The sequence below is a fragment of the Xyrauchen texanus genome, chromosome 5 (genome assembly GCF_025860055.1).
Source record: "Xyrauchen texanus isolate HMW12.3.18 chromosome 5, RBS_HiC_50CHRs, whole genome shotgun sequence".
NCBI lineage: Eukaryota > Metazoa > Chordata > Actinopteri > Cypriniformes > Catostomidae > Xyrauchen > Xyrauchen texanus.
In genome coordinates, this window is record NC_068280.1 from 43,571,899 (window position 1) to 43,598,986 (window position 27,088).

The 27,088-nt window shown below is 34.8% G+C and overlaps 2 protein-coding genes across 3 annotated transcripts; both read left to right on the top strand.

Annotated features, from left to right (window-relative positions):
* Window positions 1-3,817: 3,817 nt before the first annotated feature.
* Window positions 3,818-8,844, top strand: crfb15 (cytokine receptor family member B15). Its single transcript, XM_052127528.1, has 7 exons — window positions 3,818-3,879; window positions 4,573-4,693; window positions 5,032-5,198; window positions 5,312-5,466; window positions 7,270-7,435; window positions 8,010-8,131; window positions 8,255-8,844. Exons 2-7 carry the CDS (start codon window positions 4,623-4,625, stop codon window positions 8,639-8,641), a joined length of 1,068 nt encoding a protein of 355 aa, XP_051983488.1. The 5' UTR covers window positions 3,818-3,879; window positions 4,573-4,622; the 3' UTR covers window positions 8,642-8,844.
* A 1,631-nt stretch (window positions 8,845-10,475) lies between these two features.
* Window positions 10,476-27,088, top strand: cfap221 (cilia and flagella associated protein 221). Of its 2 annotated transcripts, none has more exons than XM_052127471.1 (25): window positions 10,476-10,515; window positions 10,883-11,017; window positions 11,177-11,277; window positions 11,617-11,703; window positions 12,657-12,752; window positions 14,583-14,683; window positions 14,887-14,990; window positions 15,173-15,329; window positions 15,825-15,915; window positions 16,354-16,483; window positions 17,732-17,834; window positions 17,984-18,071; window positions 18,845-18,928; window positions 19,923-20,018; window positions 20,860-20,950; window positions 21,214-21,311; window positions 21,575-21,655; window positions 24,401-24,508; window positions 24,629-24,799; window positions 25,014-25,172; window positions 25,540-25,640; window positions 25,751-25,846; window positions 25,945-26,055; window positions 26,194-26,250; window positions 26,648-27,088. In XM_052127471.1, exons 2-25 carry the CDS (start codon window positions 10,888-10,890, stop codon window positions 26,754-26,756), a joined length of 2,550 nt encoding a protein of 849 aa, XP_051983431.1. In that variant the 5' UTR covers window positions 10,476-10,515; window positions 10,883-10,887; the 3' UTR covers window positions 26,757-27,088. The 2 variants fall into 2 exon arrangements, with proteins under 2 accessions (XP_051983431.1, XP_051983432.1); XM_052127472.1 differs by having other exon boundaries at window positions 10,482-10,515; window positions 10,865-11,017.

Consider the following 27,088-nt stretch of genomic DNA (forward strand, 5'->3'; position numbering starts at 1 on the left):
AAAAAGAAATTATGATCCAACGTGGATTTTCTTGATAAAAAATATGATCATGCCTGGTAACATGTGCATGTAAAATGGTTAGAAATAACATTTTAGCTTAGCATAAAGCTGACAATTTACACAAGGTTTATTTGTATTTCTTCTGCTCCAAATTAACTGTAGTGGAATACAGTTACAATTTTTTTTATTTAAAATACATAATCCTGTTACATGTATTTTGTTACAACCGTGGGTATGCATTATGTGATAACATCTAATGTCCATATTTGGCTTTTGGATGTTGTCTACAGATACTTGCCAAAGACAAATCAATGGGAGTTTACACAAATGAATTGGTGTGCGTCTTTATTATGTTTTCAAAACTATACCTGTCAACATTTGGGTTCCAAAATACGGGAGACCTAATTGTCGATATGGCTTCGAGATATGAAATTAAATTCTTCCGTCCAGCTGTTGTTAAATTTACATGTATATTTAGTTTTTTTTCTTCGGAGCATCAGATGAGTCTTCTCCCATCTACCAGTGAAGCTTCATTAAACGTCGCGCGTCCTCTACCTGCGCAGATATCGACAGCGCAACTGCGTTGTAGGTTGCCAGGTTGAGGTCACAAATAAGGTTGAAATTTGAATGTCGATGGTGTGAGTTGGTTGCGTTTCATACAAGATCTGGCAACTGGACAACCTTGGAATAATATATTGATGTGATTATTCATGTAACGAGGTTTGTATGGAGCCAAATCAATCTCATTAATAATTCACGCACAAAAAATGATTCACACATTCGTAGACAATTTCACATGCATGAAACCTAATTCACGTACACAAAAAAAAATTCACGTGCGTGAAAAAAATATATATTCACAAAAAGCTATTCACATGCGCAAAATAAAAGTATGCATACGTAAAATACATTTTACAAACGCAAAACATACTTCATAGATATACAACTTATTCGCAAAAAGTTTCGAATGAGTGTATTCATGAATCTGAATGTGCAAATCGTCATTCACGTGTGAATCCCCTCGGATTTGTGTGTGTGTGTGTTTTTGAGACTTTCCTGGCAGAGATCTCTTCCCACGTGGGTCTGTCGTACTCTTTAGCCAATCAGATGTGAGCTTAACCAATCATATCATAAGCCACTGATTCGTTCACCATGCTTGGATTACTGATGTAAAGGCTTCATTTCCTGCCCCTGGAGTTTTAAATATTAATAAAACTATTCGTTCCTTACTTCAAAAAGACATTGTCACTATGTCAAACTGTTTATTGGAATAGACTGGTGGGAGGTTTATTATGGAAGGCCATCTGGGCTTTACCAAACAAATTTTTATTAGTAAATAAAGTTAAGGAAATAACTTTCAAAATCTTACAATGATAGTACCCAGTTAATATTTTTCTTGTTAAATTTAAAAAGGATATTTATTTGAACTGTTCTTTGTGCAATAAATTGTCTTTAAATTGTCATTGTGCTCATGTCAGGACATTTTTGAAAGATTTGACCAGATTTATAATTGATAACATTGAACCCACTTTTTCCTTATGTTTAGATAATGTTATATTTGGTTTTACTAATATCCCCTCAAATAAAAGGAAAGAATACTATATTATAAATTTAATTGTAATTTTTGCTAAATTTCATATACATAAATGTAAGTACAGTAAATCCCAACCTTTGTTTTTGGTTCTTGAAAAATAAATTCAAATATAGGCTATATAAAGACTATTTTTCATTCACATAATAAGAAAGCAATTAAAACTGTTTCTATATGTGAGTCCTTCAATATATTTACATGATGTTTAGCCTTCCCCCTGGCTTTATTGTTTTTCTCTTTATATATGTATTATTGTAGTTTTGACTGTACATTGACTTTGTTTGTATGAATCTTAATAATAAATTAAAAAAAGCCTTCATTTCCGTTCTAATTAATCCATATTGCGCAAAAGGTGCGCAGAATCAGTGGCTTACGATATGATTGGTTAAGCTCGCATCTGATTGGCTAAAGAGTACGACAGACCCACGTGGGAAGAGATCTCTGCCAGGAAAGTCTCAAAAACACACACACACACAAATCCGAGGGGATTCACACGTGAATGACGATTTGCACATTCAGATTCATGGATACACTCGTACATTTTAAACATTCGAAACTTTTTGCGACTAGTTGTATATCTATGAAGTATGTTTTGCGTTTGTAAAATGTATTTTACGTATGCATACTTTTATTTTGCGCATGTGAATAGCTTTTTGTGAATATATATTTTTTTCACGCACGTGAATTTTTTTTCTGTGTACGTGAATTAGGTTTCATGCATGTGAAATTGTCTACGAATTTGTGAATCATTTTTTGTGCGTGAATTATTAATGAGATTGATTTGGCTCCATAGGTTTGGGCCATACAAATTACGGGAGTTTCCCGGGAGAAATAACAAAACGGAAGGGGGCGGGAGATCGGTGTGAAAAACGGGAGACTTCCGGGAATAACGGGAGTGTTGACAGGTATGTTCATAACTGTTGTTTTGATGTTTTTTTGATGAGAGAAATTACTCCCACTGTAACATTTACATAGTAAAATTGTGGCAAAACATTCTAGCTGGAGTGCACCTATCTAATGATGTATACTGTCACGATAAAATATAGATTTTATGGCAATTACATGCATTCATTGAAAATACATAATGCAACCATACCCCTTGAATTTATTTTTTATTAATTTTTTTACAAATCGACCACTGATTATAACAACACAGGTGGGAGTTAACAATATCTAATGCTTATGCTCTTAAAATAGGGTCCTTTAATTGTAACACTTAATACATTTTGATACATTTTACATTCTTAAAATGCATAATTGATATGCAAATTGCATTTTTGAGGAGCCAGACTAGGCCCATATTTTCACTTTACATTGTTTACAATTATACAATTACTATGTAGTTTAAAATTACTTTACATTTCATAGGTTTCATTTTTTCAAACATTACAATTTTTTTGAATGAATAACAAAGTGAGTTACCTATCAACCACTTGAGGCAATATTGAGCCTGTGTATTTCCAATACACATCAGAGTTTCCCTGTTTTTTCCCTGGTCACCATGAACTTTACCTGCGAAAAACAAATCAGTAGATGACAAAAAGTACTTGGAATGTTGATTTTGTCATACTTTAAAAATTCTTAACACAACTAAATCTATTTTAAACTGTATTTTGCTCATTCTTTTATAATTATTATACATTACGCTTTTATGAAATTAATATTAATTGAGTTTTAATTAATTGCATTGAATATCTGTACTTTTTGAAATATGTTAATTCTGCAAAATCAATTTAAATGAACTAGTGTAGGAAAAAAGTTTATTTTAAATGTGGAAAACTTAAAAAGAAGTGCTGACCAGTTGCAGACCCTAAGATATACACTTTCCAAAATATAATTACTTATAACATTTGAGGTTGATAAAGTCCACATACAGCTAACCAGATGCCAAGATATATTACTTACATTACATCAATAACTAATTTAAATGTACACACATATATATAAGCATATTATAATTTTTATCTAAATCCACAATGGTAAATGTATTTCTTTGCTAGACTAGATAATAGATAAAATAATTATATTAAATAAATACAAATAAAAAAGTCATTTATCATTATTTGCATTTGACTGTTGCCTTTGCTAGTTTTGCATTATTTTTCCCTTTTGTTTTGAAATATTTCTATGCCTTTAAGAGGAAGTTTTAGTTCCTTGTTAAGCATGTGACAAATAGACTTTAAATAGCGCTCCGCCACTACATGCCTCATCTACAGTCATGTTTGGGAAGCTCAGATTACTGGCTGTCATATTCTTTGTGACATGGGATATTCACCACTGTAATACCGGTCAGTATTGTTTACTTCAATTTCTAATTGTATTGCTTTTAATTAATCTTAACATTTTTAAATTAAAGGTAAAAATCATTTTAGATTAATTTTGTGTTAGTTTATTATAGATTCTTCCACTGAAAGTATGTTATATTATTGCTGTTTTGTTCATCTGTTCACTCTCTCTCTGACTTTATGATTTGGTTGTGAGATTAACATATTATTATTATTATTATTATTATTATTATTATTATTAATATACTCCTAGATAAAGGCTATATTTACAGTGGATCCCAAAAAGTATTTGGACTAAGCCACACTTAAAATGAATGAATGGCATTGAATTACTATTACATTGAATTATTATTATTATTATTATTATTATTATTTTTTGTTTAGCTTTAAATTGACATAAAAATGAATAATGTTTCAAATGAAGACACAAAATATTTAGCCACTTTTTAGTTGTCAAACCAAATCAGTCAGGGCAACTGTGAATTTTAGGGGAAATGACTTCATACAGCCACTGAAAAGTCAGTTCTGAGAAAACATGAAGCATCATTTGTTTACAGATGCCTCTTGGTTGGATATTTTGTTATCTATTGCAATGCAATTCATACATTACATGCCTATAATTTTAATTCCATTATCAGATAATAAATAAATGTATAATGCATTACTGACAGTGGTGATTCTTTTGTTGTACTTCAGAAATAACTAAATTGGCTGCCCCCCGTAATGTGACAGTGACCTCTATCAATATGGGTGCAGTTGTAGAATGGACATCTCCACACAATTCCAAGAGTAACGTGACTTACACTGCAAGATACCTGTAAGATCCCATACACCCATAAAGAGAGACAATTAAAAATGCACTCTTAAAATACATGAAAAAACGAATGATAGAATGATGAACACTTCACCTTTATATTTAAATGATATCATGGCTTAACAGTTGGACTATAGTTCTGCTAGAGTCTGATGCATATGAAGCATTGCAGAAGTTGAAAACAATAGCATGTTCTACCAGCACAAAGAACAGATTTTCCCAGCAATATGATTGGTAGAGGTTTAGTTCACCCAAACAGGAAAATTGTGTCATCATATTGTTGTTTTGCTGTAAATGAGTTTTCATTTTTGGGTGTTTGACATCTTGATTTTCCCCTGCAGCCTAAGAAATGAAAAGATTTATCTTTGTATGAACACCAAAGAGCTCAAATGTGATGCAGGAAAGCTACCATTTGCGTTCGGGAGCTACATTTTCCAAGTGCGGGCAGAGGATCAGGGGCTATTCTCTGAATGGGTTAACACATCAGAATTTGCACCTAATAAGCACAGTGAGTGTGAATCTGTCAGCTCTAAGTTTGTGTTATACACTCCTATGTGTTAAGTTAATATAATATTAAATATACCCTAAAAAAGTAATACTAACTGCTTTGTTCCCCTGTAGCTTCCATAGGACCCCCTTCTGTGTATCTTGTCATCAGAAATAATACCTTGGATGTGCTTGTTCGAGACCCAGTGCTAAAAATAAAAAAACTTGCAGAAATTTATTCTAAAGTGTCCTACATCATCAAATACTGGACCGAAGGCTTTGAAGACATGGTAGGCTACAAAAATGCTTCTATTCAATATAAGAAATATTGAAATGACTCTGAGAAAACATCTTTCTTGCCATATATCACTGAATTAGATGGCATTAAATATATCACATGTCTTTGTGACCGTGCTTGTCTCTGTAAACAGCTGGTGGAGAAATGACCACTGGTCGTAGTCAGATTCTTTGTTTAGCCAATCAAAAGACTTTGAAGCACTTTCTGCCTTACAATCATTTTGCACATTCACATACGTTGTGGGAATAAGAAAGCTGAGAGCATCAATTAGAGAGAGTGTTCAGTTTGTCGTGTGAGTACGCTATTTTGTTACAGTGGCTTTTGACAACTAGCATCCTAGTACCTGTACAAGGGCAGTGTAACTGTGTGGATTTGCTGACATCATATTGCATATTTATTTTTCTTACCTGTGATGCTTTCGTGCTCCATCCCTGATTATAATGGTCTCTGTGTGCGCGCACGCATATCTTTGGAAAGAAGCATCGTATCTGAGGCCACATCCGCACTAACATATGTTTTAGTTGGAAATTGAATCGATTTTTCAACGTTTACACCTCTCATCCACATAAGAGCAGCATTTTTCTCCACCGAAAATGGAGACTTTCAAAAACACTCCATTACTGTATACTTTGGTAAATGATGACGTTAGGAAACTGAAAACAGAGGTTTTGTTTTACTTAAACTGATTAGTTTGGACAATTCAATGGCTAAATCTCGTTAAAGGGATTGTTCACCCACAAATGAAAATTCTCTCATCAGTGATTTAGAAGGCCCCTTTTCCACCTGGTATTAAGATGCGTTTCGGATGATCTGATCATATGTGGTCAGGTGAGACACATGACTGTTTACACCTGGTCATTTAAATGTGTCTCCTGTGACCACTTGTGTTCAGATTTGAAGGGGAGGGTCTCTGTTTCATGACGACATACATCAGTGACTATGTCAGTGTTACTGTATGATAAAAAGGCACAACAATGTCTGAAAAGAAATGGTGTGCTGTTTCTCCCTGATGCGTTGAAATTTAATCCAAGCACAAATGCAACATGTCAAGTAGAATTATCTGTTATATTAGTGGATTACCTGTACTAAAGGAGCTTCAGTTGTTCATGCTCTCCATCTGCGTTGATATCATACACACTAAAGAAGATCCGTGAAGCTCTCATGATTGTGTATGTTCCCGCTTTTTCTAATTTTCAGATCGGACAGTTGTTTCCTTTAAATGCCGCTCGTAAACGTTTAAGTGCAGCTGTTGATTGACAGGCGAGTGGTGGCACTTCAATGCTGCCAGGATGCATACAGAACTGATTAGCGTTTACAGCTCAAATGCAATGTGGACACATGGTTTTATGGCCACATTCATATGTGGTTTCTGTGATCACACGAGTCATTAAAATTAAGTATTAAACCAAGTAGAAACGGGGTCATAGGTTGAGAAACAGATCAATATTTAAGTCCTTTTTTACTATAAATTATCCTGCCTTCCCCGTAGGTGGCGATATGCACAAAGAAAGCAAATCGCCAAAAAAAGAATGTGGAATTGAAAATGCAAGTGGAGATTTATAGTGAAAAAGGACTTAAATATTGATCTGTTTCTAACCAACTCATCTAAACAAGAGACATGTGTTCTTTTACAATGTTGCTGTGAAGTAACAATTTTAGCCTATTTCATTTCGAATACTCTAGTGTGAAATCAATGAATCCCCAAAAAATAAACACATTTCAGGCCATAAGAAAGACTATTTTATACTTCTCTTACAATAAACTTAAAATTAAGTTTGTACCTGTCACCATGTAGGTGACGGAGAAGAAGATTAATAAAGAAGACCAAGAAGACGATGTTAAATGGCGCATTAAAGGACTAAACTTATGGAGCAGATATTGTGTTACGGCGTGTGTGGTACCCAAAGGCTACAGAAATAAGCCAGAGTTCAGTAGTGCTGTATGTGTTAGCAATACACCTGGTAAGTGTCTCTTCTTCTATACCTGATGTAACTCACCATAATGAGTCTGTTTACAGCTTTTACAAATCAAGCACTTTTGTATTTGACTGTAAATATATAATGATGATAAAGCAACATAATATTCTGTCATATTTCCTTCCTCTCCTAGAAAGGAATAGAATATGTACAAGTGTAAAAGTGACAGCCTTAAGTTAAAAATAAAATGCAGTTCAGAACCCATTTTACTTATTAATTAACATATTAACATATGAAACCGGATATTAGGATGGGACTTGATTTTATCTATCTGGAATTGATTGGATTGTGAAAAGTGGGCGTTCCATACCAGAATGGAGCCTGATAATTGAAATGAGGTGTTGAAAAATTGGTGATGTAAGCCAGACAGGGAACGTTGTTTCAGAGACAGATCAATTATGTTTAACTGGAAGATCATGAAGACAATTTTTGTAATTATTTTCGTTGTAATAACATGCATTGGTGAATCATGCAAAATAAGACCAGGAATGTGTTAAGAATGTAAATTTTAGTGTCATTTAATATTTCACCTTGACTGTAAAATCTGTCCTTGCATTAGTGTTGACCAGCTGTGTGATCGCTGCTGCCATCCTCCTTCCTTTGGTGATCCTGGCCGCCTGGTTGGCCTATAAAGGGAAAAGATTCCTTTATCCCAAAATCAAAGTACCAGATTCCATTACGGTATGCCTCTGCTAATCATGTGATTTCACTACACTTAATAATAAATAAATAAATATTTCATATGGATGGTATAAAATGTCTTTAACTGACAACGAAAATGCAAATTATAAACCTTATTTCTAGAATCCATTTGTACCATCATTTTTGACTGTTGAGCCAGTGCACCACACCCCACATGAGAAAGAACAGCATGATAAAATAAGTGCCATTTCTGAGGACCATCTGCATGAGGAACTCAGTGAGAAAACCAAAAACACAGAGGACAAGGTCTTTGAGTTGTTGTGTGATCATGGCCCAATACAAGAGATGGAAGAGGACTACAAGCTTCTGAATCAAATGCAACCTGCACCTACTTTTTACCCAAACCATCTCTACCCATTATGTACGAAGAACACGCTATTCACTCATCTGAATCCACCCCGCTTTGCAAGCTCCACTGGTAATCAACATTACTACTGCAACTTAGCAGCGACCAACTCTGATCTTAAACGTACTAATTGCGCTTTCTGAAGTCACTAACCAGTTGAGATGCATTTGATAAAGGATGATCTCCTTTGACAATCTACAGCAAATATTCAAAACAACATTGTTATATTATGTCTATAGAAAATAATTTATTGTATATAATATTGTTTACTTGTGTTGGTAATTGTCTGATTTTATATAAACTTATTTTCATTTTAAAAATGCCTTATCACTTATTTGTCACAATAAATTAAATGGTGTTAATTCTATGTGGTCAGATCACTTTTCCTGATTTCTATGGACTTCTCACTTCTGTTAATTTTTAACACAGTTTCTGATGTTGTTGTCATTATGATGGTGTAAGCTTCACCTACAGTCACACATGACAGGCAAACCATTTTTTTTTATATTCAATCAATTTGGCATGTCTTGGTCTAATTTTCATCATCTAACATGACCTTAAGACACACAAAACATACACAAGCCAAGCTTTGCACACTGCTTTTCCTCATTAAAGTTGAACTTCTAGGAAATCATGACCACTCACATTAAAATGAAGACTCCATGCATAAAAGTAACCTCATCAAAGCAGTTTTATTCCACATGGAGAGGGTCCGCACATGGGGGCTGCTATGTTAGAATCATATCAACTGAATACTACTCACTTAATCTCAGTATCTGTTCTGCTATTTGACACTTTCACTCATTGATTAAAGCAATCATGGCTGACTGTGAATAAAAAATTTCTACAATGGCATGTGAAACTGAAAACTATTGATTTAAAATGATTCTGCATCCAAGTCAAAATATGTCAGTGTAAGTCCAAGATGACGCAAAGACAAAAGTTACAGAGTGCTCCTTTAAAGTGTATTGTTAATCAACGTAGTAACTACAAAAAGCCACATGATGACTTAAAGTTAATAAAAAATAGCCTATCCAGAAGCAACAATTAAGTGCATGTTGCTCACACAAACACAAAACACATGCATGTGACACATGTGACACTAAAATAATGAAACAAACATTAACTAATCTACATAAAATATAACGCAAACCACCCAATTACACATAACATATATTAAAGATAAAAATAAACATAATTATTCACATAAAATATAATGAAATGTGATGGGTCAAGCAGACACTTCTGGGAACACATGATTATTGTTTTTTCACCATAACTTTAATAATAATTTACCGAAAAAGTACAAGCTTTCTCTTATTAAATAAAATACACATTTTTAAATTAATTACGTGGTAAAATTATACTTTTTACATTAAAAAAAAGAATAATTTTACCATTAAAATGACAGAACTTGATTAGGTTCTAAGCTATGTCATAAAATATATTACATATGTATTTGATTATGTTATAATTACTTATTGATTTATTACAAGTTGAATGAAAGCAAATGGCCATTAGGCTACTAGCTAATGCATAGCATTATGAAATGTATGAAACTAGGAAAGAGCAGGCCTATCAACAATCTGCTCGACAAAAATGTATTGAAATCCAATTCTAATTTAAAAATGTATATTTTTGTTTCAGGATGCATGCAAAAAATACAATAAAATAAGATTATTAGTTAGTGTATAATATGCATAAACTTACTGTTGGGTAACCTAAAAATGTGCGACATCATGTGGGAACTTAAAGTAACGTGGAATCTAAAGTTACTATGTTGTCGTCTAAAATAAATTAAAATATTTAATTTGACCCAACTGACACATTAGGTAACATAGGTAACATTTTACCAGCTTGTGTAGTGTATATCAAGGCATAATGTTTTGATTTTATTTGTCATTTTATCGAAACTGAAAAACAATGTTTTATGGATCTTTTGTTCTAGCGTCAGGGCAGCGCCTCTTGTTGCCGTGGTGATGGGATTGTTGACATGACTTTAATGGAGGATCAACAGGTACGAGCCATTTGTTTCTAGCAAGTTTTCAAGCTGCTTCGTTTAATTATGAATATCTATTCAGTTTAAAATGTAATAATTACTACCGTACACTATTTATAAAAACATAAATGGCAAATTTGCTCTTAGTGCCTCAACTGCTGCACGTGAACGTCTTCTCTAAGCTAGCCTAAGCTTTTTCAAAACAAACTGTTAATAAAACTGGTATACTTCCTCATTCATTAACTTTTGTGAAATGTAAATAAATAATTTGCTTTGTGTTGAAGCTGATATGACCTATTGCTTGCTTATACATATCCACAAAACTAAATGGTACATTGTCAGATGCTCAGTGTTTGTTATGGTCAAGATTCTCTGTAAAATCCAGCTAGAATGGAAGTGGTTCGTTTTGCTCCTGAGACTTTCTCCAGCAGTGTGACGAGAAAAAACCTGCTTCCTCTCAGCCAGCTGGTGGAGGACACCAGAAAGAGTGGCAATGTTCCCCATCACCTTCTTGAAACTAGTAGGACCACACTTGATTTTAGCATTTGCTTGATTTGTTAAACATTTGATCTTTTCATTAGGCCACCAATCATAAATAATTAGCATTTGATGAGATTTAGTGAATTTTAATTAATCCCAATTAATTTACTTTGATGTCGCATCTGTGTTTTTCTTTCAGGGGTGTTTGCCAAGTTGAAAAGTAATGGTGTAGTGCAAGCTGAGCCATCAGAACTGCACTTCAGCGGCTTTGAAGTAGGAAAGGATTATAGGAAGATCTTGGTTTGTTTTAAATTTTTCCTTAATCTTATACTCGCTAAATGAATAAAAGCAATCTTTGTTGTGAAATGTTTAAAGGAATGTTTGCATGACTCAGGTTTGGTGTTATATAATTTGACTTGTCATTTATGTCATTGATCTGAAACAAATGACTCATTCATTTAAATTCAGAAGAAATGTTTGGAGACTCCAAATACATAGTGAATTTTCCATTGGCTCTGTGGTCAAGGGGAAATACTGAGTCTTGTGAGTTGTAACTGGAACCAACATTTCAGAAGGGGAAGAAATCAATATAGGAGGAAGTATGATGTTATGACGAAAGTTGTTGTTTTACTTTACTAGAAAATTGTCAACGTCTCCTCTGAAGTGCTCTGTGTCCACATTCTACCACCTCAGACAAAGAATTTCCAAATTAAATACACAAAGAAGGTAACCGTCAGCCTGCTTTTAAATATCACTTAAAATATATAAAAAATATTTTTTTAAAAAAGTAATTAAACATTATTTTAGTTATGGACATCAAAAAGCAAATGGGTGGATCTTTTGAAACTTAAAAAAAATGATAGTCTGGGTTGTATTTTACCTATAAAAAATGAAATAAAAATGAGAAATTATATTTTGGACAAAGGAACTGAAACTTTTTTAGAGTCATTGACATTTCTTTGCACTGAGAGATTATTTTTATGACAGTTAAGCACATAATTCTTAGTAGCCTACTGTAATGTGAAAAAAAGTAATTCTCATTATTATAATGCAAAAAAACAATAATTATATATTTAAATAGTTAAGTCTTTGTAACAAAGGGTACAATGGAAAGGAGGAGGCAGGAAGCAGACGAACCATCCAAATAATGTTTAATGATAAATTAAAACATAACGACAAAACATAAACACAAACGCACACACTGCAGCTGCATGTGGCTCTCTCTCTCTACTGAACTGCCACGTCCCGCTGCTTTTATCCCTCTCCTTGGCTGATTAGCCCGATTGGGGGCCGGGCATGCGTAGTCGCGGCCCAGCCCTGCCCCGCCCTCCACCTCATTACAGTCTTTTTTTAAAGTATAACTATAAGTATTTGTTGAATTTAATATATGCTGATTTGAATAATAATTAAAACATTTTTTCCATTATCACAGTAATGAATATGATTTTTTTCACATTACAGTAGATAAGATAGTTGAGTGAGATTTTATCTAATTACAATAATGGGTGCTTAGTTGTCAAGAAAACCATAATGTAACAAATCTTTAAGGTCCTAATAAAATAAACTTCTTTATGCAAAATTTAATTTTGGCTCCTAGATATTTCTTTGAGATTTTCACCAAAGCCATAAAGTTCATGATATGATAGCGTGCTGATTGTATTCCTTCTTTTTTAATGCAGTGTCGACTTGTTCCGGGTCTCGCTTACAATGTTACAGTACACTTCTGTCCAGACGAGTGGCATTACTTTTTTGACAACATCAGGATTCATGGCAAGGTCAGAAGTCAGAACGTCCCTTCCCTGATGGAGGGAATGAGACGCTGTGTTGATGTAGTGACACTAGGGGTCGATCTTGAGAGCCTGAGACACCGTCAGATCTTTGAGCAAAGGCAAATGAGAATTGGCGATTAGAATTTGCATGCCACCCCCCCCCAACATATTGGTACAAAATGGAGGCTGGAATGCGGATTCATTCAGGTTTTTGCACTAAGGATCCGAGACAAGGTCCTGGCCATTACAGCGGTGTAGTTCATCCTGTGGCAAGAGGGACACATCAGGGAACAGAGGTTAACCCAGACATTCCCCTTCTGTCACTCACTCAACGTTGTGTCGATGTAGTGACAGTAGCGGTCCCTATACGAAATGCCACAATGGCTGAACTGTTACGTGAACTGCCAATGCAGGTGTAGGCAAGCTACTTTGAGCATAGGAACAGATGCACGCCGCCTGCACGTATCCTCCCCAGACGCCCCAAAATATAATGTAATTCCCAACAACCCTGAGGGGGTGCGGGGAAGGAGATGTAGCAGGCCATGCCTGCCGTGGCCTTTTCTCTCTTATGTTTTTCTCTCCACAGAAATTAGATTCGGTTAGGGCCTTTATATTTTCATAAAATGCTCGGGGAAGGCATTCTTTTCCGTTCCTATTCTTTCAGGGGAAAAGACCCCTGCGGGATCTTTTAACAATTATACCATCTTTTACCTTTTATCAATTGAAAATTAATGTTAAAAGATAATCTGTTTGTTCTGAAGCATAGTGACAACAGTCCAGTATTTTTTGGAATATTTTTATATTAAAATATATATTTTTTTTATATATTTCTACAGGGTAGAAATGATGCATGTTTGTTACTAGAGAACAATATTCAAGATTACAGCGTAGAAAGATCAGAGCTGTTGTCCACATCACTGTTGTTCTGTCGCGCTCTTCACTAGAGATGATGAGAGGGCGCAACCGTTGACATGAAGCCAATCCTGTGTCCGACGTAACCTAATTGTTAGCAAGGCAGCTAGCATTAGCAAGTTCTTCCAGTCTGACCATTGTGAGCAATGCTGAGAGCGTTTTCAAGTCATGCTCACAAAGTGGATCGTATGATTGGCAGCGGTGTGGAGCAAGCTCTCTCCTTGCGCTGTGAGCGCCTTTGAGCGGATTTCATCTGCCCCAGTGGAAGCGCAGCCTGAGAAAGATGAACTGCTTGTGTTTTAGCGACACGCAGTAAATATCGAGTAATTCCTCAAAAGCTTATCGTGGATTTTCTTTATCGTGATATATATTGATATCGTTTTATCGCAGAGATGAAAAAGACACACGCATCTTTAAAAAGACGTTCAACTTCACTGTGCCTTCTCTAATAGGGGAAATATACTCTTTAGAGGAAATAAACTCTTTTAAAGCTCTGTCGAAGTGTCCAGGGGCGTAGTCTGCGGTGGAGTGGAGAGAAAGCCGTTGGAATGCGGCATATATCCAACATCACACGCTTCTGAAGAGGTGAATGGATCAGTAGTAGTATTCAGCTTGCTGAAATATAACCGCTCAGCTCTGAAGAAAAAATCTGAATGAATCTGCATTCCTGCCTCCCTTTTTTAACCGTATGGGAGTGGCATGCAAATTCTACTCGCCAATTCTCATTGGCCTTTTCTCAAAGATCTAAAGATGTCTCGGGCTCTCAAAATTGACCTCTAGTGTCACTACATCAACACAACGTCGAGTGAGTGACAGAAGGGGAACTTATTCTTCTCTGATGTTTGCACATGTACAGTAAAATGCTGTAAATGTTCAGAATGTCTATAATGTGTTCTGTTCATTTTGTTTTGTTTTGTTTTTTAGGGAGAAGAGAACTTACTTGTTCCTCTTCATGCATATCCTGTTATCAATGATCTTCATATCCCATCTCACATCAGTCTACCCCCAGTGCCACTTGGACAGAGGTTTACATTGATTCATATCAAACTTATAGAGTTCAAGTTACAAACAGGTGTTCTAGAATAGAGACATTATATGAGATAGACATAAAATAGAAAGACAAAGATTCAGTTACTGTATCTTCCTTGCTGATTATATGCAGAGGAAAACATTTGATGATGAAGATCTTTTTTTTTAATACTGTATGTGATATTCTTTTGCTTCATAGTGCCAGTCATGTGATTCCACTGAGCTGCAGTTGTCCAATAGACTTTGAGTTCCAAGTGCACTGCCTGCAACCCAATAAGGCCTTTAATGTAAGACCCCTATCAGGTAAAAAGCTCCCTTTTCAGTCTGCTCACAATACAGTATCTGATGTCAAATAATAATGTAACCAGTATAAATACTTACATAACACTCAAGTTGATTTACTACAGCAGTCAATAGACTCAAATACGCTTTTGTTTTTGATTGGCTGCGTTGATAACAAATGTTGTTATCTGTGTTTTAAAAAGGTGTCATTCCAGCGAATGGACAGAAAACGTTAAAAGTGACATTTACACCTCTGCAGTACGGCACAGCTGATATCACACTGCAGCTGGTTATTTCTCAGTTCAACTCTAAACCTGTAATCTGGACAGTAACTGGTTCCTCTTCTCCATATCTGCTCAGGTATTGTCAGTATTACTGTTGCTCAAACTTAGGGTAAGGGATTTCAGCAAACGCCTAACCTTAAAGGAATAGTTCACCCAAAAATTTAAATTCTCTCATCATTTACTCATCCTTATTCCATCCCAGATGTGTATGCCTTTTTTTCTTCAGCAGAACACAAAGATTTTTAGAAGAATATTTCAGCTCTGTAGTTCCATTTCAGTAGCACAGACTTATTTCAGCAACAGAACTTTCAACCTACTCTTGCCAAATTCACAGTATAATCTGTTGTGATATGGACATGAATGATACCTCAAAATTTTACTGGGCTTGTAAGAAACCACCTAGCAACCACCCAGAACATCCTAGCAACTGCTTAGCAATAATCTTCTTGGTTCTATCTAATCTAGTTAATCAAGCTTTAATTTGAACATGCATTTTTCTGTATTTTGAGGTCTGAGATCAGATATTATTATTACACAAACATTAGTGATATTCTTGTTCTCTTTGCCTCAGTAAACCCGATGGATATGATGGAGGTAATGTTTTTCTTGAAGAGCAAAAGACATCTCATCATAAATTTAATATGGCCCCATCATTGGAGAAGGTAAGCAATTGTATTATTGGGCTTTATGTTTACTCTAAATGCTTTTAAGCTTTACAGATGCAAGAATTTGAATTGGCTTGATCAATTTTACTTTGGGCCTTTCAAAACAGTAGGACAGAGAGCTCTGTTGGTGTGAGATTGAATTCTAAATGAAATTTCATTGTTTGCACTGAGCTGGCTGAATTTAATTTGAATTGACCGCATATCCTGTCGATCTTCAGTTGTGGCAAACACACATGGAATTACATTATTTGGCCTGCTTAGCTTTTGCTAAACTGTGGCAATGTTGAAAAGTGCACATAACCCACCCCATAACTATTTTATGTACATCAGTATTTTTAGAACACAAAAGTACCATTTGCAATTATCATACAGTGAGCATAAACTGTATTGATTCAACATGCATACAATAAAAATTTTCTGTTTTTACCCTTACAGGCCAGTAAAAAGAAAAGTAAACCTGATCCACAGCTGCAGATTTCCACCATAGATGCCACCACTCATGCAGGACTAGTTAAAATGCTGCTCCAGCCACAAGACAAAATGAGATACAAGGAGCTCAGAGAAGGTAAGAACATAATATCTGATCACTTCTAGACCTCAGAAGTGTATGTTTAAAAGTTGTGACTGCAGGCCTCCTGGATAATGTTTTGGTTATGTTATGTTTTGGATGCGGGGCACCTCTATGGAAGCCCCACCAGTCTTCTTTACTAGCTTAACCAGCACATCTTCCTTGGTCAACCAGATTCAACATTTTTGTTGGTAAACAGCAAAGCTACGGTAATGTTAGCAAAAAATGTTATTAATTGAATAGCATTTTAATGAGGGAAATAAGTATTCGACCCCCTCTCAATCAGAGATTTCTGGCTCCCAGGTGTGTTTTATACAGGTATAAAAGGTTATACAGGCCAGACGGGCTGGTTTGATTATTTCTGTAACTGCTGATCTCCTGGGATTTTCATGCACAACAGTATCTAGAGTTTACTCAGAATGTGTCCAAAAACAAAAAACATCCAGTGAATGGCAGTTCTTTGGACGGAAACTCTTTGTTGATGAGAGAGGTCAATGGAGAATGACCAGACTGGTTCGAGCTGACAGAAAGGCTACAGTAACTCAGATAACCCCTTTGTACAATTGTAGTGAGGAGAATAGCATCTCAGAATGCACAACACTTCGAACCATGAGGCAGATGGGGACAACAGCACAAGACCACGTTGGGCACTTTATAAGGGCCATAATGTTTTTAATAAAGTTCTCAGGGAGTGTATACCGACTAAAAAGAACCCAATGTTTATAGTCTCCCAAATACATGGCCATATTGCAGGTTACACACCTAAAAATTAGTTATTTCCTGATTTCCTTCACTTTTAAGCCCACTCTCTAATTGGTAATCAAAACTCCCATCATTTGCATTTTTGGTACAGTTGTATTCTGGAAGTAAAAATATTTTGAATAAGTGGTGGATGTACCATTTTATTTTATGCTGTCCTCACCACTGGAATCAATCTGCATGTAATTCTTTAAAAGTTTATGACAGTTGATAACCTCTTTTTATTGCCCTTCTCTCAGCAACATTTCTTACCCACTCTATGGTGTGTATGATTTAAAATATCTGACTGTTATGGCTAAAACATATCTCAAGAAATCCATACAAATGTGGATTGGATTGGATTTGTGATAATTGGATTCCATGTTGTGTTTTGCTACATAGATTTCATAAAACTAATCAAATATGATTCATTGTGACCACTAACTCTGGTTGACCGGTGTGACACAGCTATTTAGCTGACAAGTTATTTTGTTTTATTTTTTGAAGCCCTGTCTTATACCAAGCCTGCAGACCAGACAAGAGAGATGAAAGAGGCTGCATTTTTAAAGAAAGTGCAACAAAAGGAGGACAGAGCCAATTATATCCGCTGGTGTGTTGCTCTGTGTGATATATAACACAAACACATGACAGAGAATTTTCTGAGTTTAAGCACAATCAGTAAAATATAATATGGTGAATGTGTTAAGAAAAATTAAGATCAAGACCAATATGTGTATCAGCAGTGTGTTGTATCTTCAGGCAGGTTGATCTGGGTGGTGACCCATGTTCAACAGAACAGAAGCTTAAAATTTTGAAGGAGCAAGATGAAGCAGTTGCTGAATATAAAGTAAGCCGATATCATTCCACAATCTTTTTTTATTGAAATAGCTTGACAAGTGCAGTTTAACTTTTTTGGGCAGGTCATTATCAAAGGGCTTGTCCCTTTTTTTAAATAGCCAATAGCCTTGATATAAATCACAGCCATTGACCATTATTGGCTACTTGCTAATCGGATGCAGATAGAATTTGATTGGACAAAAACCTGCTTTTTAATAATTTTTTAGTTGACTTGTTTGTTGCATCTGTTCATTCATTTATTGAATCTAAAGTGTGAAACTACTTTTTCACATATCTCACAGCTCTGTGTTAACCAAGTCATATATCTATCCGGATTGGATATTCAGATTCTTATTGGTTAGCAAAGCTGCACAACATTTTGTGTCACATTTCTTAGTCTGCTCTTATACTATGTGTGCGTGTGTGTGTGTATGTGTGTGTGTGTGTGTGTGTGTGTGTGTGTGTGTGTGTGTGTGTGTGAGCGTGTATTTATCACTTTGTGGGGACCAAATGTCCCCATAAGGATAGTAAAACCCGAAATTTTTGACCTTGTGGGGACATTTTGTCGGTCCCCATGAGGAAAACAGCTTATAAATCATACTAAATTATGTTTTTTGAAAATGTAAAAATGCAGAAAGTTTTCTGTGAGGGTTAGGTTTAGGGGTAGAGTTAGGTTTAGAGGATAGAATATAAAGTTTGTACAGTATAAAAACCATTATGTCTATGGAAAGTCCCCATAAAACATGGAAACACAACATGTGTGTGTGTGCGTGTGTGTTTCAGCTAAAATACAGTGGTGAATCAGAGGCCTTTTCAAGATCTTCATCTGAACATTTTTCACAGCGAGTTTTGCGAAATGCAGGACAGGTACATGAATGTTTGAAACAGTTACATGTTTTGACATATGTGACACAAAAATACTTGAATATACGAACAGCTTTTTTGGCTGCATCCCAATTCACATAATTGTATGGTGTGCTAAACGTACTTTGCTGGTGATAATAAAGTACTTACTTTATAATACATACCATATCAGTACACCAGTATTAGGACATACTACCACACCATAAAACTGCATCTTGCTACCACAGATCCCCTTTTCATGTTCTGTTTGCATTTGCATGTTAGCATTAGCACATAGCTTCATTTCTAAAATCCATTTCTATTTATCTTTTAGGATAATACTTTTAAAAATGTAAAAGTGAAAAGTAAAAAAAAAAACAATACATTTAAAAACTGCTCAGCTTCTGCTTCGTATTCCTAGCTATTTTCTTTAAATGAAAAAATGAAAAACTAGATAAAGCTGCCACTACAGTTTTAAATTTTCTTGTGGACAATATTAGCACATAATGCATGCACAGATAAACACTGTGAAAACTGACTGGAAATAGTATACCATCCAAGCACCTCTGGAAAGTTTATTTACAATTTAAAATGTATTATTTACACACTATGATTTGGGACAAGCTAATTCTAATTTTGCATACTTAATAGGGAAGATGGTATACAAATTGGGAGGCAGCATTAGTACTGTCTTGGGTCATAAGCTGTTTCTCAATGTGAATTCTTATTCATACTTATGTTCTTGTGGACTCATTCCATGTCATCGTCCACTGCTGAAAAAACTGAAAATAGAAATGAGGTTGTTGAATCTACATATTGCAACCAATCTCAAAATTAACATTTTTTTTAACTTTTAAATTAAAAAATTAACATTAACTTTTTACGTCTTCCTGTCCTTCCGAGTTCATTCTTTCAAGGTAGACAGGCAAGACCAGTCTTCATGAGAATGCAAGTTAATTCTTTGTGTTCTTAGCATTGAGAAACAGCCATAGTCCACTCTAACAGCTCTGTGTTGTAGCTCCCAGAATGCACAGCTGTGTTCAGCAGCTATGGTACTGGGCAGCTGGAAGTCAGACAGAGAATGTTGAGACGCTTTCAGCAGGCTGCTCGTAAGGTGAAACAACCACTTTTAAACTTTTAAAACACTTTACTTTAAAGGAATATTCTGGGTTCAATATAAGTTAAGCTCGATTAACAGCATTTGTGGGATATTGTTTATTACCATAAAAAAATTATATATACTTGTCCTCCTTATCTTTAAAAAAAGCTAAAATCAAGGTTATAGTGAGGTACTTACAATGGAAGTGAATGGGGCCAATTTTTGGTGTGTTTAAAGGCAAACTTGTGAAGCTTATTGTTTTCTAAAAAGACTTAAAATAATTATTCTGTATTATTTGAACTGTAAAGTTGTTTAAAACATAATTTTTACAGTGGTTTCAGGGTTTGTTGACATTACATCGTCATGGCAAGGAAGTTGTAATATTGGCTCTAACTTTACACTGAAAAGGTTGGTAAGCATTTGAATCACACTAAAATCATGTTAATACATATTGTTTATATCTTGTGGCTATACTTTTGAAATAGTGAGTATTTTAACATTTACAGATTGGCCCCATTCACTTCCATTGTAAGTGTCTCACTGGAACCCAGATTTGTGTTTTTTTTAAAGGAGGGACAAGTCAAAATAAATTTTGTGGTAATCAATATTATGCCACAAATGCTGTCAATTGAGCTTAACTTGTATTGAACCTGGGCAATTCATTTAATTGTGATGTATTTGACTGCCATTAAACAATTATTTAACCTTTGAGCATTATTATGGTGCTTGTGTACCACTCACTGTATGTCAGATACTGTACTGATTAGTTCTACAGTATGTTTTTTACTGTAGACAATGAGTAAATGTACTAAAATAATTATAATAATATTGTTACATTGTGTATTATTTAATTAAGGTTGTTCTTCAATGTCGTATGAACAAGAGGCTTGCGTCACTGAGAGAGCTTGTTCGCAAAACCAAGAGTCTCCAGGGAAACAAAGAATCAGGCGAGTCAGGAAATTTACACAATACTCTCAAATGTGGAGATAGAATAGAGTTATAATTATATAATTAGTTGTGGTAGCTATGGTGTTCTGCAGCCACAACATAGCAACTACCTGGCAACCGTCTAAGTGAGTTTGTGAACTTACTCAAAAAATTGCTATTCCTGTTTTAAATTGTGCTAGTTCTGAAACTACTTTCAACTTCACCAAAATAGCCCATCCAAAGAGATTACGTTTTTAGATATTTGTCCCTAATTTTGTTTTAGATGGGGAAAAGGTGCCACACCTTTTGAAACTGATGCCAGAAAATCTTCTGCCTGTCAGCTTCACTAGATTTATACCTGAAGACCAGCCTGATGAACTTGTGAGAGAAAACACAATACTGATTATTGTTATTGTATAAAGCTTGTGTATATAACACACTGTATAACGGTGTTGATATAACTACTGTGATGCTAAAACTACAGTTAAGCTTGCAGTTACTTGAAAGATGAGTTTAATCTATTCAAACCAGAAGTGTATTATGTATGAACGATGCCAAGAAATTTCCTTTCAACATTTGAGATGTGTAATACCCATCAGAGTATAATTTCGGCATTGGTGATAAAGTTGTGTTGTGCTTTTCAGGCTGTGAATGCATTAGGTCAAGTTTCTGTGAGAGTACCTAAAGTGGATTTGAAACCCAACACTCCGTTATTAAATTTAAAGGTAGGAGAAGAGTTCTCCTTTTACTTTCCCACTCCTTCAACTTCTGATATCATTTTTTTTTTGTTTTGTTATTTTTCCTGAAATTACTAAAGAAGCAGCTTGTGGTTTGAAATATCTGTTGTCTGTCTGTAATTTTTCTAAAGTTTCTGAAAGTATGTCAGTCATGATTTTGTGTGTATCTACAGTTATGTGGGGAGCCACAATTAAGAATCAGGAAATGCCACAAAGTCAAGGGCTTAGACATAAAGGCGACTTAATAGGCCAGAAACAGTGATTATTTGACAGCTCTCATACTGGCCTGAGTTCCCCCCGCAATCAAATATTATTGCTTTAATTATATATAATCAGTTTTCAATGGAAACTGGTTTCTAATACAATACTGTGAAAAACTTGACTGAAATGTTTCTCACAATCTAAAAAATCTTTGTATGCTTAAATGTTTGTAATAAGATTTGTAGACAAAAATATAAAATGTATTTATTTCATTCTAAAACTAAAATGTAATAATAAAAACAAAGTTTTTGAAATTGATGACCAAATAATAAAGAAAAGCAGCCTATAAGTGCCCAACATAGATGGGAACTCCTTCAATTCAGTTTAAAAAGCATTTCAGGGTGATTCCTCAAGAAGTTGGTTGAGAACACGTGAAGAGTACATGTCTGCAAATTCCAGGCAAAGGGCGACTACTTTGAAGATGCTAAAATATAACACAGTTTTGATTTAATTTGGATTTTGTTTAGTCACAACATAATTCCCATAGATCCTTTTATGTTATTCCATAGTTTTGATGACTTTACTATTATTCTAAAATAAAAAAAAATAAATTATAATAAAGAATGAGTAAGTGTTTCAAAACTTTGGACCGGTAGTGTATAGCAGTACTAATAGTACTGTCCCATAGGAAATTAAAATTATAAATGAGATTTCGTAATAATGTACATTGTTTTCCTAGACTGGAATAAGATTAAATGGAGAGCACTTACAATGGAAGGGGTTTGAAGGCAGAAATGTGAAGCTTATAATTGTATAAAATCACTTGCATTAATTCTTCTGTTAAAACTCATGTATTATGTTAGCCTGAAAGTTGTTTAAATTGTCATAAAAAAAAAACATTTCTGTTTTTTTTATCACACTAAATTCGTATTAACACATTTTGTTTACGTCTTGTAGCTATACTTTTGAAATAGTGATTATTTAACATTTTCAGATTGGCCCCATTAAAGAAAAGGAGGGGCAAGTCATAATACATTTTTGTGGTAATCATTATTATGCCACAAATGTAACTTGTAATGAACCTGGAATATTAATTTAATCCTTTAAGCTCAGATGGGCCCTCGAGAAAAAAATTATTATCAAAATATTAACAACTAAAATCTTGACCATCACAAAAAAGTATCGTTTGAAAGGTAAAAAGCTCTACTTTACAACACAGGCATATGACCAAAACTGAACAAGTGACTTGAAATTTGCTGACAAATCAGGAGTGTTCCGTTTTGATAATTTATTTAAAAAACAAAAAGAGCACCTAACATATTTTTGCAATCAGTAAAAACATCAAACTGACCAAATAGCCATGTGTCATATGTTGGAAAGCTCTCAAAGAGTAGAATAAAACTAGCCCATTTTATTTTTAACTTAGCTTATATTAAATGCTGCGTTTTCACTTATAACTTCCCAAAAAATAAACGAAACATAGAATATTGCATACCATTATTTAGAGGAGGCGATTATCTTTCAAACGAAAAACACACAAGGTAATCAGATGCAGAGATCATTAGATAGTCCACACAAAGCTCAATGTTACATATGGCTGCGAGGAGATGGCACAATGTAAATGACATAGTCAAAAGGCACTCATTCTGTGAAATCTCATTACGAAAAATCATGCTTCCATGCTATGCATACCTTTAGTCATTGTTGTGTTTTGTATGTACAATTAGAGGCTTTTGGACACATGGAGATGCTTTTGGACACTATGTTAATTTATTTTTGTAATGCTATAACTTTTGATTGCTTTGTCATATCAACACAAACATTTTCAAAGATACAGTTGATTTGATTTGGAACAAAACAAAAGCAGTTTTTGGATCCACCTTATTTACCCCTATATATATATATATATATATATATATATATATATATATATATATATTATTATTTTATTTTTTTGTTGAGTAATAAGCCTTTAGTTTTGGGTATACCTTAGAAACAGGACATCTTTAAAAACAACTTCAGGTTAAAGCTCCTGCTTCTCAGGGTTGTCTCCAAATAAAAAGACCCTATTAATCTCACATGTGTCTCTCTAGAGGATTCTCAAAAAATGTCACAAACTCTTAAGTCTGCAATCAAAAATCAGAGATTTCAATATGAAAAAATAAATAAAAAATCCCATTAAATTCTTCAAAGACCAAATGATTTTATAGCTGTAAATACTTACTATATTTTAACAATTGTATTTGTATCCATTCAAATTTTTTAAAGGAGTTAGGAGAAATCTCTGAGGCAAAGATGATATTTTACCATAAATGAGAACCAATTTGTATGACATATGAAAGACCAACTTCTGAGCAATGAAACTTTCCTCTGAGGTGCTGTCTTTGCTTGGAAGTTTTTGCAATATTATAACTGCTAGATGTATCTCATCAGCATGTTTATTTAGAAAATTAGATTCTATCTATTTATATTGATTAAATCAATGAAATATTGAGTGGAATGAGAATTGTTCTATTGTTTATCTACTTTAAGGTCCCCCAGCATTACAAACTAATGGGCTATCAGCCAGTGTCTGTCTATGATGCAGCAGCAACATTTATTCCTTCTCTCCTGTGTAGGACATTACGCACTGGAGCACAGGTAAACAACACAGTTAGAGGTTAATTTAGCCTTCAGATTGCTCATTGTTAGAATCCAGTATAAGTTATAAGGCAGATCAAATGATTGTGTTTTTGTCTGATCATTGTTGCGTTTTTATAGGATGAGTTGTTGCCTGCCATGACATGTCCATCTGTCGAGCTCAGTGAGGATGAGGAGGATAAGATGCCACAGGATGATGGGAGATCAAATCAGGATTTAAGTCCCAGTCTTAGTTTCAGTGCACCTGAAGCATTGCTCAAACCACCTAATGCTCATCCTCTCCGAATCTTTGTATGTAGCCACTATAACAATATGCACATACACATGTACTATCATAACAGTATTCAGAGCTCTGATATTGTATTCAACGATATTGCCTATCAATTCGATGAAGATGTTTTAAATGTTATTTCTACTAAGAGATATCAAAATTTATCTTGTGGAAAAACCTATTTTCAAATGGCTCAATATGAAATCAATATATAATTTTTTCTCTTTACTTTAGAATCCTGCACCACATGTCTATGCCTTCAAACCAGCCCCACTTTACCTGGAGTGTGACTTGGAATTCCATTTTTGTCCACTGCCACGATACACTGTCTCTAATGGCAAAGTTGTGAACGTGTATGCCCCTGCAACTCAGAGGAACCTTCTAGATAGAAAGGTGATAATTCGCACAGAGACATTTCTGACATTTTCCTCATCTTAATTTTAAACAATTGTACAGAGAACTATTCAACAGCATGATTTTAAAATTAAGCAATAAGGTACTTGAGACTGTGCTATATTGTTATATGTTTTCTTAGGCACAGCGCTCAGTGGAATGAAAACAGCATAGCTTTGAATGGCATATTTCTTCTATAAAACAGTTACTAAATAATATAAATATTTAGGACACACATTGTCTTTAAAATTTTATTTTTTTAGGGCCATCCTTCCGTTAAAACATACATGTTCAGTATAGTCTCTGCCATGTCGACTAATGTCAAGGAAAAAATAACTTAAACTTGCTCAACAATATAATATTTTAGGAGATAATCAAAGGGATTATGACATGGAAGAAGTTTCCCTCAATGGCCTTGAACACTTTATCCAATATGTCAACATTAACAAGTGATTGTGCCCCTCGCATGTAAGTACACACATACATAAACACTCAATTGCTGGCCTACTTCTCATTAAAACACATTCATTCAAATTAATCAAGTCCAGCTCTTGGAAAACTCTGTTTTATATGTCAAGGTCGGACCCCTTTGGTAACACCTTGCTGCCTGTGGAGGCCCCTTCAGCTCTATGTGGTCTGCCTGACAGCATCAGAGATGATATTCAAGCTGGAGTGTAAGTATGGAGCAGCCACCAGTTGGAATAAACCCTCCATCTTTTTTTATTTGTTTGTGGCAGATTTTGCAGTCTTTGTGGTTTGATTTCTCTGGCAGAGCGGACAGTTTAGAGCTTATTCTTACTCCAGAGATGGTTGAAGCAGAGTTTGGTGTGTCTGAAAGATCTTCAGCCACATCTATAAAAGAAGAGGCAGATGAAGACAATGGGTGGGCACGACTTATAAAATATTTGATATTGGATCATTGGCCAATTTTCTATCATGCTTTAGCGTGGCCAAATTGAGTTAACATTGAGGATGGCACATGAATGAATACCCTCATATGACCCTCATATACCCTGTTTAGATCTGTGAGTCCCGGAACTCCAATAGCAACTTTCGTCTCTACAGAAACAAACACCAGGTAAACGCAATCCCATTACATTCACAACAGCAAAACACATCATCCTCAGTACTCAGCAGTAATTATGTGACCTGTGATATCTACAATTACAAACACACATTTTAGGTTTTGATCAGATGTTCAAATTGAAGACTTCTAAATGTGCTTTGATTTTTCAAAGTGAGACTCAACAGATGGCATGCTTGCAATTCACAATGTTTATCTGCTAGCTGTAGAAAAGTACTTGCTATAAACAACAGGCAATTTTTATTGTTTGTTCTTTGCTCTTCTGGCATATAGAGGAAGTTAAGCTGTGAGGAAAGCAAAGTGTTTTTACCCCTCTGTACTGTAGGCGTTGTGAAGTGAAGATATGTAAGATAACCATACTTTCCTCTTTGTAATAATTTTTCATTCTCAGAGACACATGTGAACAGCTACTGGAGTCAAGCCAGAGCAACAGATTGGGACCAAAAGTGCTGGATAGATTGAAACAATTAAAATCTTTGAGGAGAACCAACAGTTCCTAATTATGTGACAATAAATAGCTAATTTTGTTTGTGCCTTAATGCTTAAGTAATTGCTTCGTAACGTAATGTATATTAATATTCTATTGACAAGTTCATAATAGAACAATGAAATGGACTATAAAATACAGTGCCAGCTCGGGCAAACATGCAGACTCTGGTAAAATACAATATAAAGCCACCAGATGGCATTAAATGTCTGATATATGAAACTGTACAGCAGGAAATGTATAGTAGGCTTGACACATCCTAACTGTCTCTTATATGCTGAACTATTCCTTTAATAATATGTAATTTTTTGTTGTCAGCTGTTTTCTATAAAATCAACACTCTGG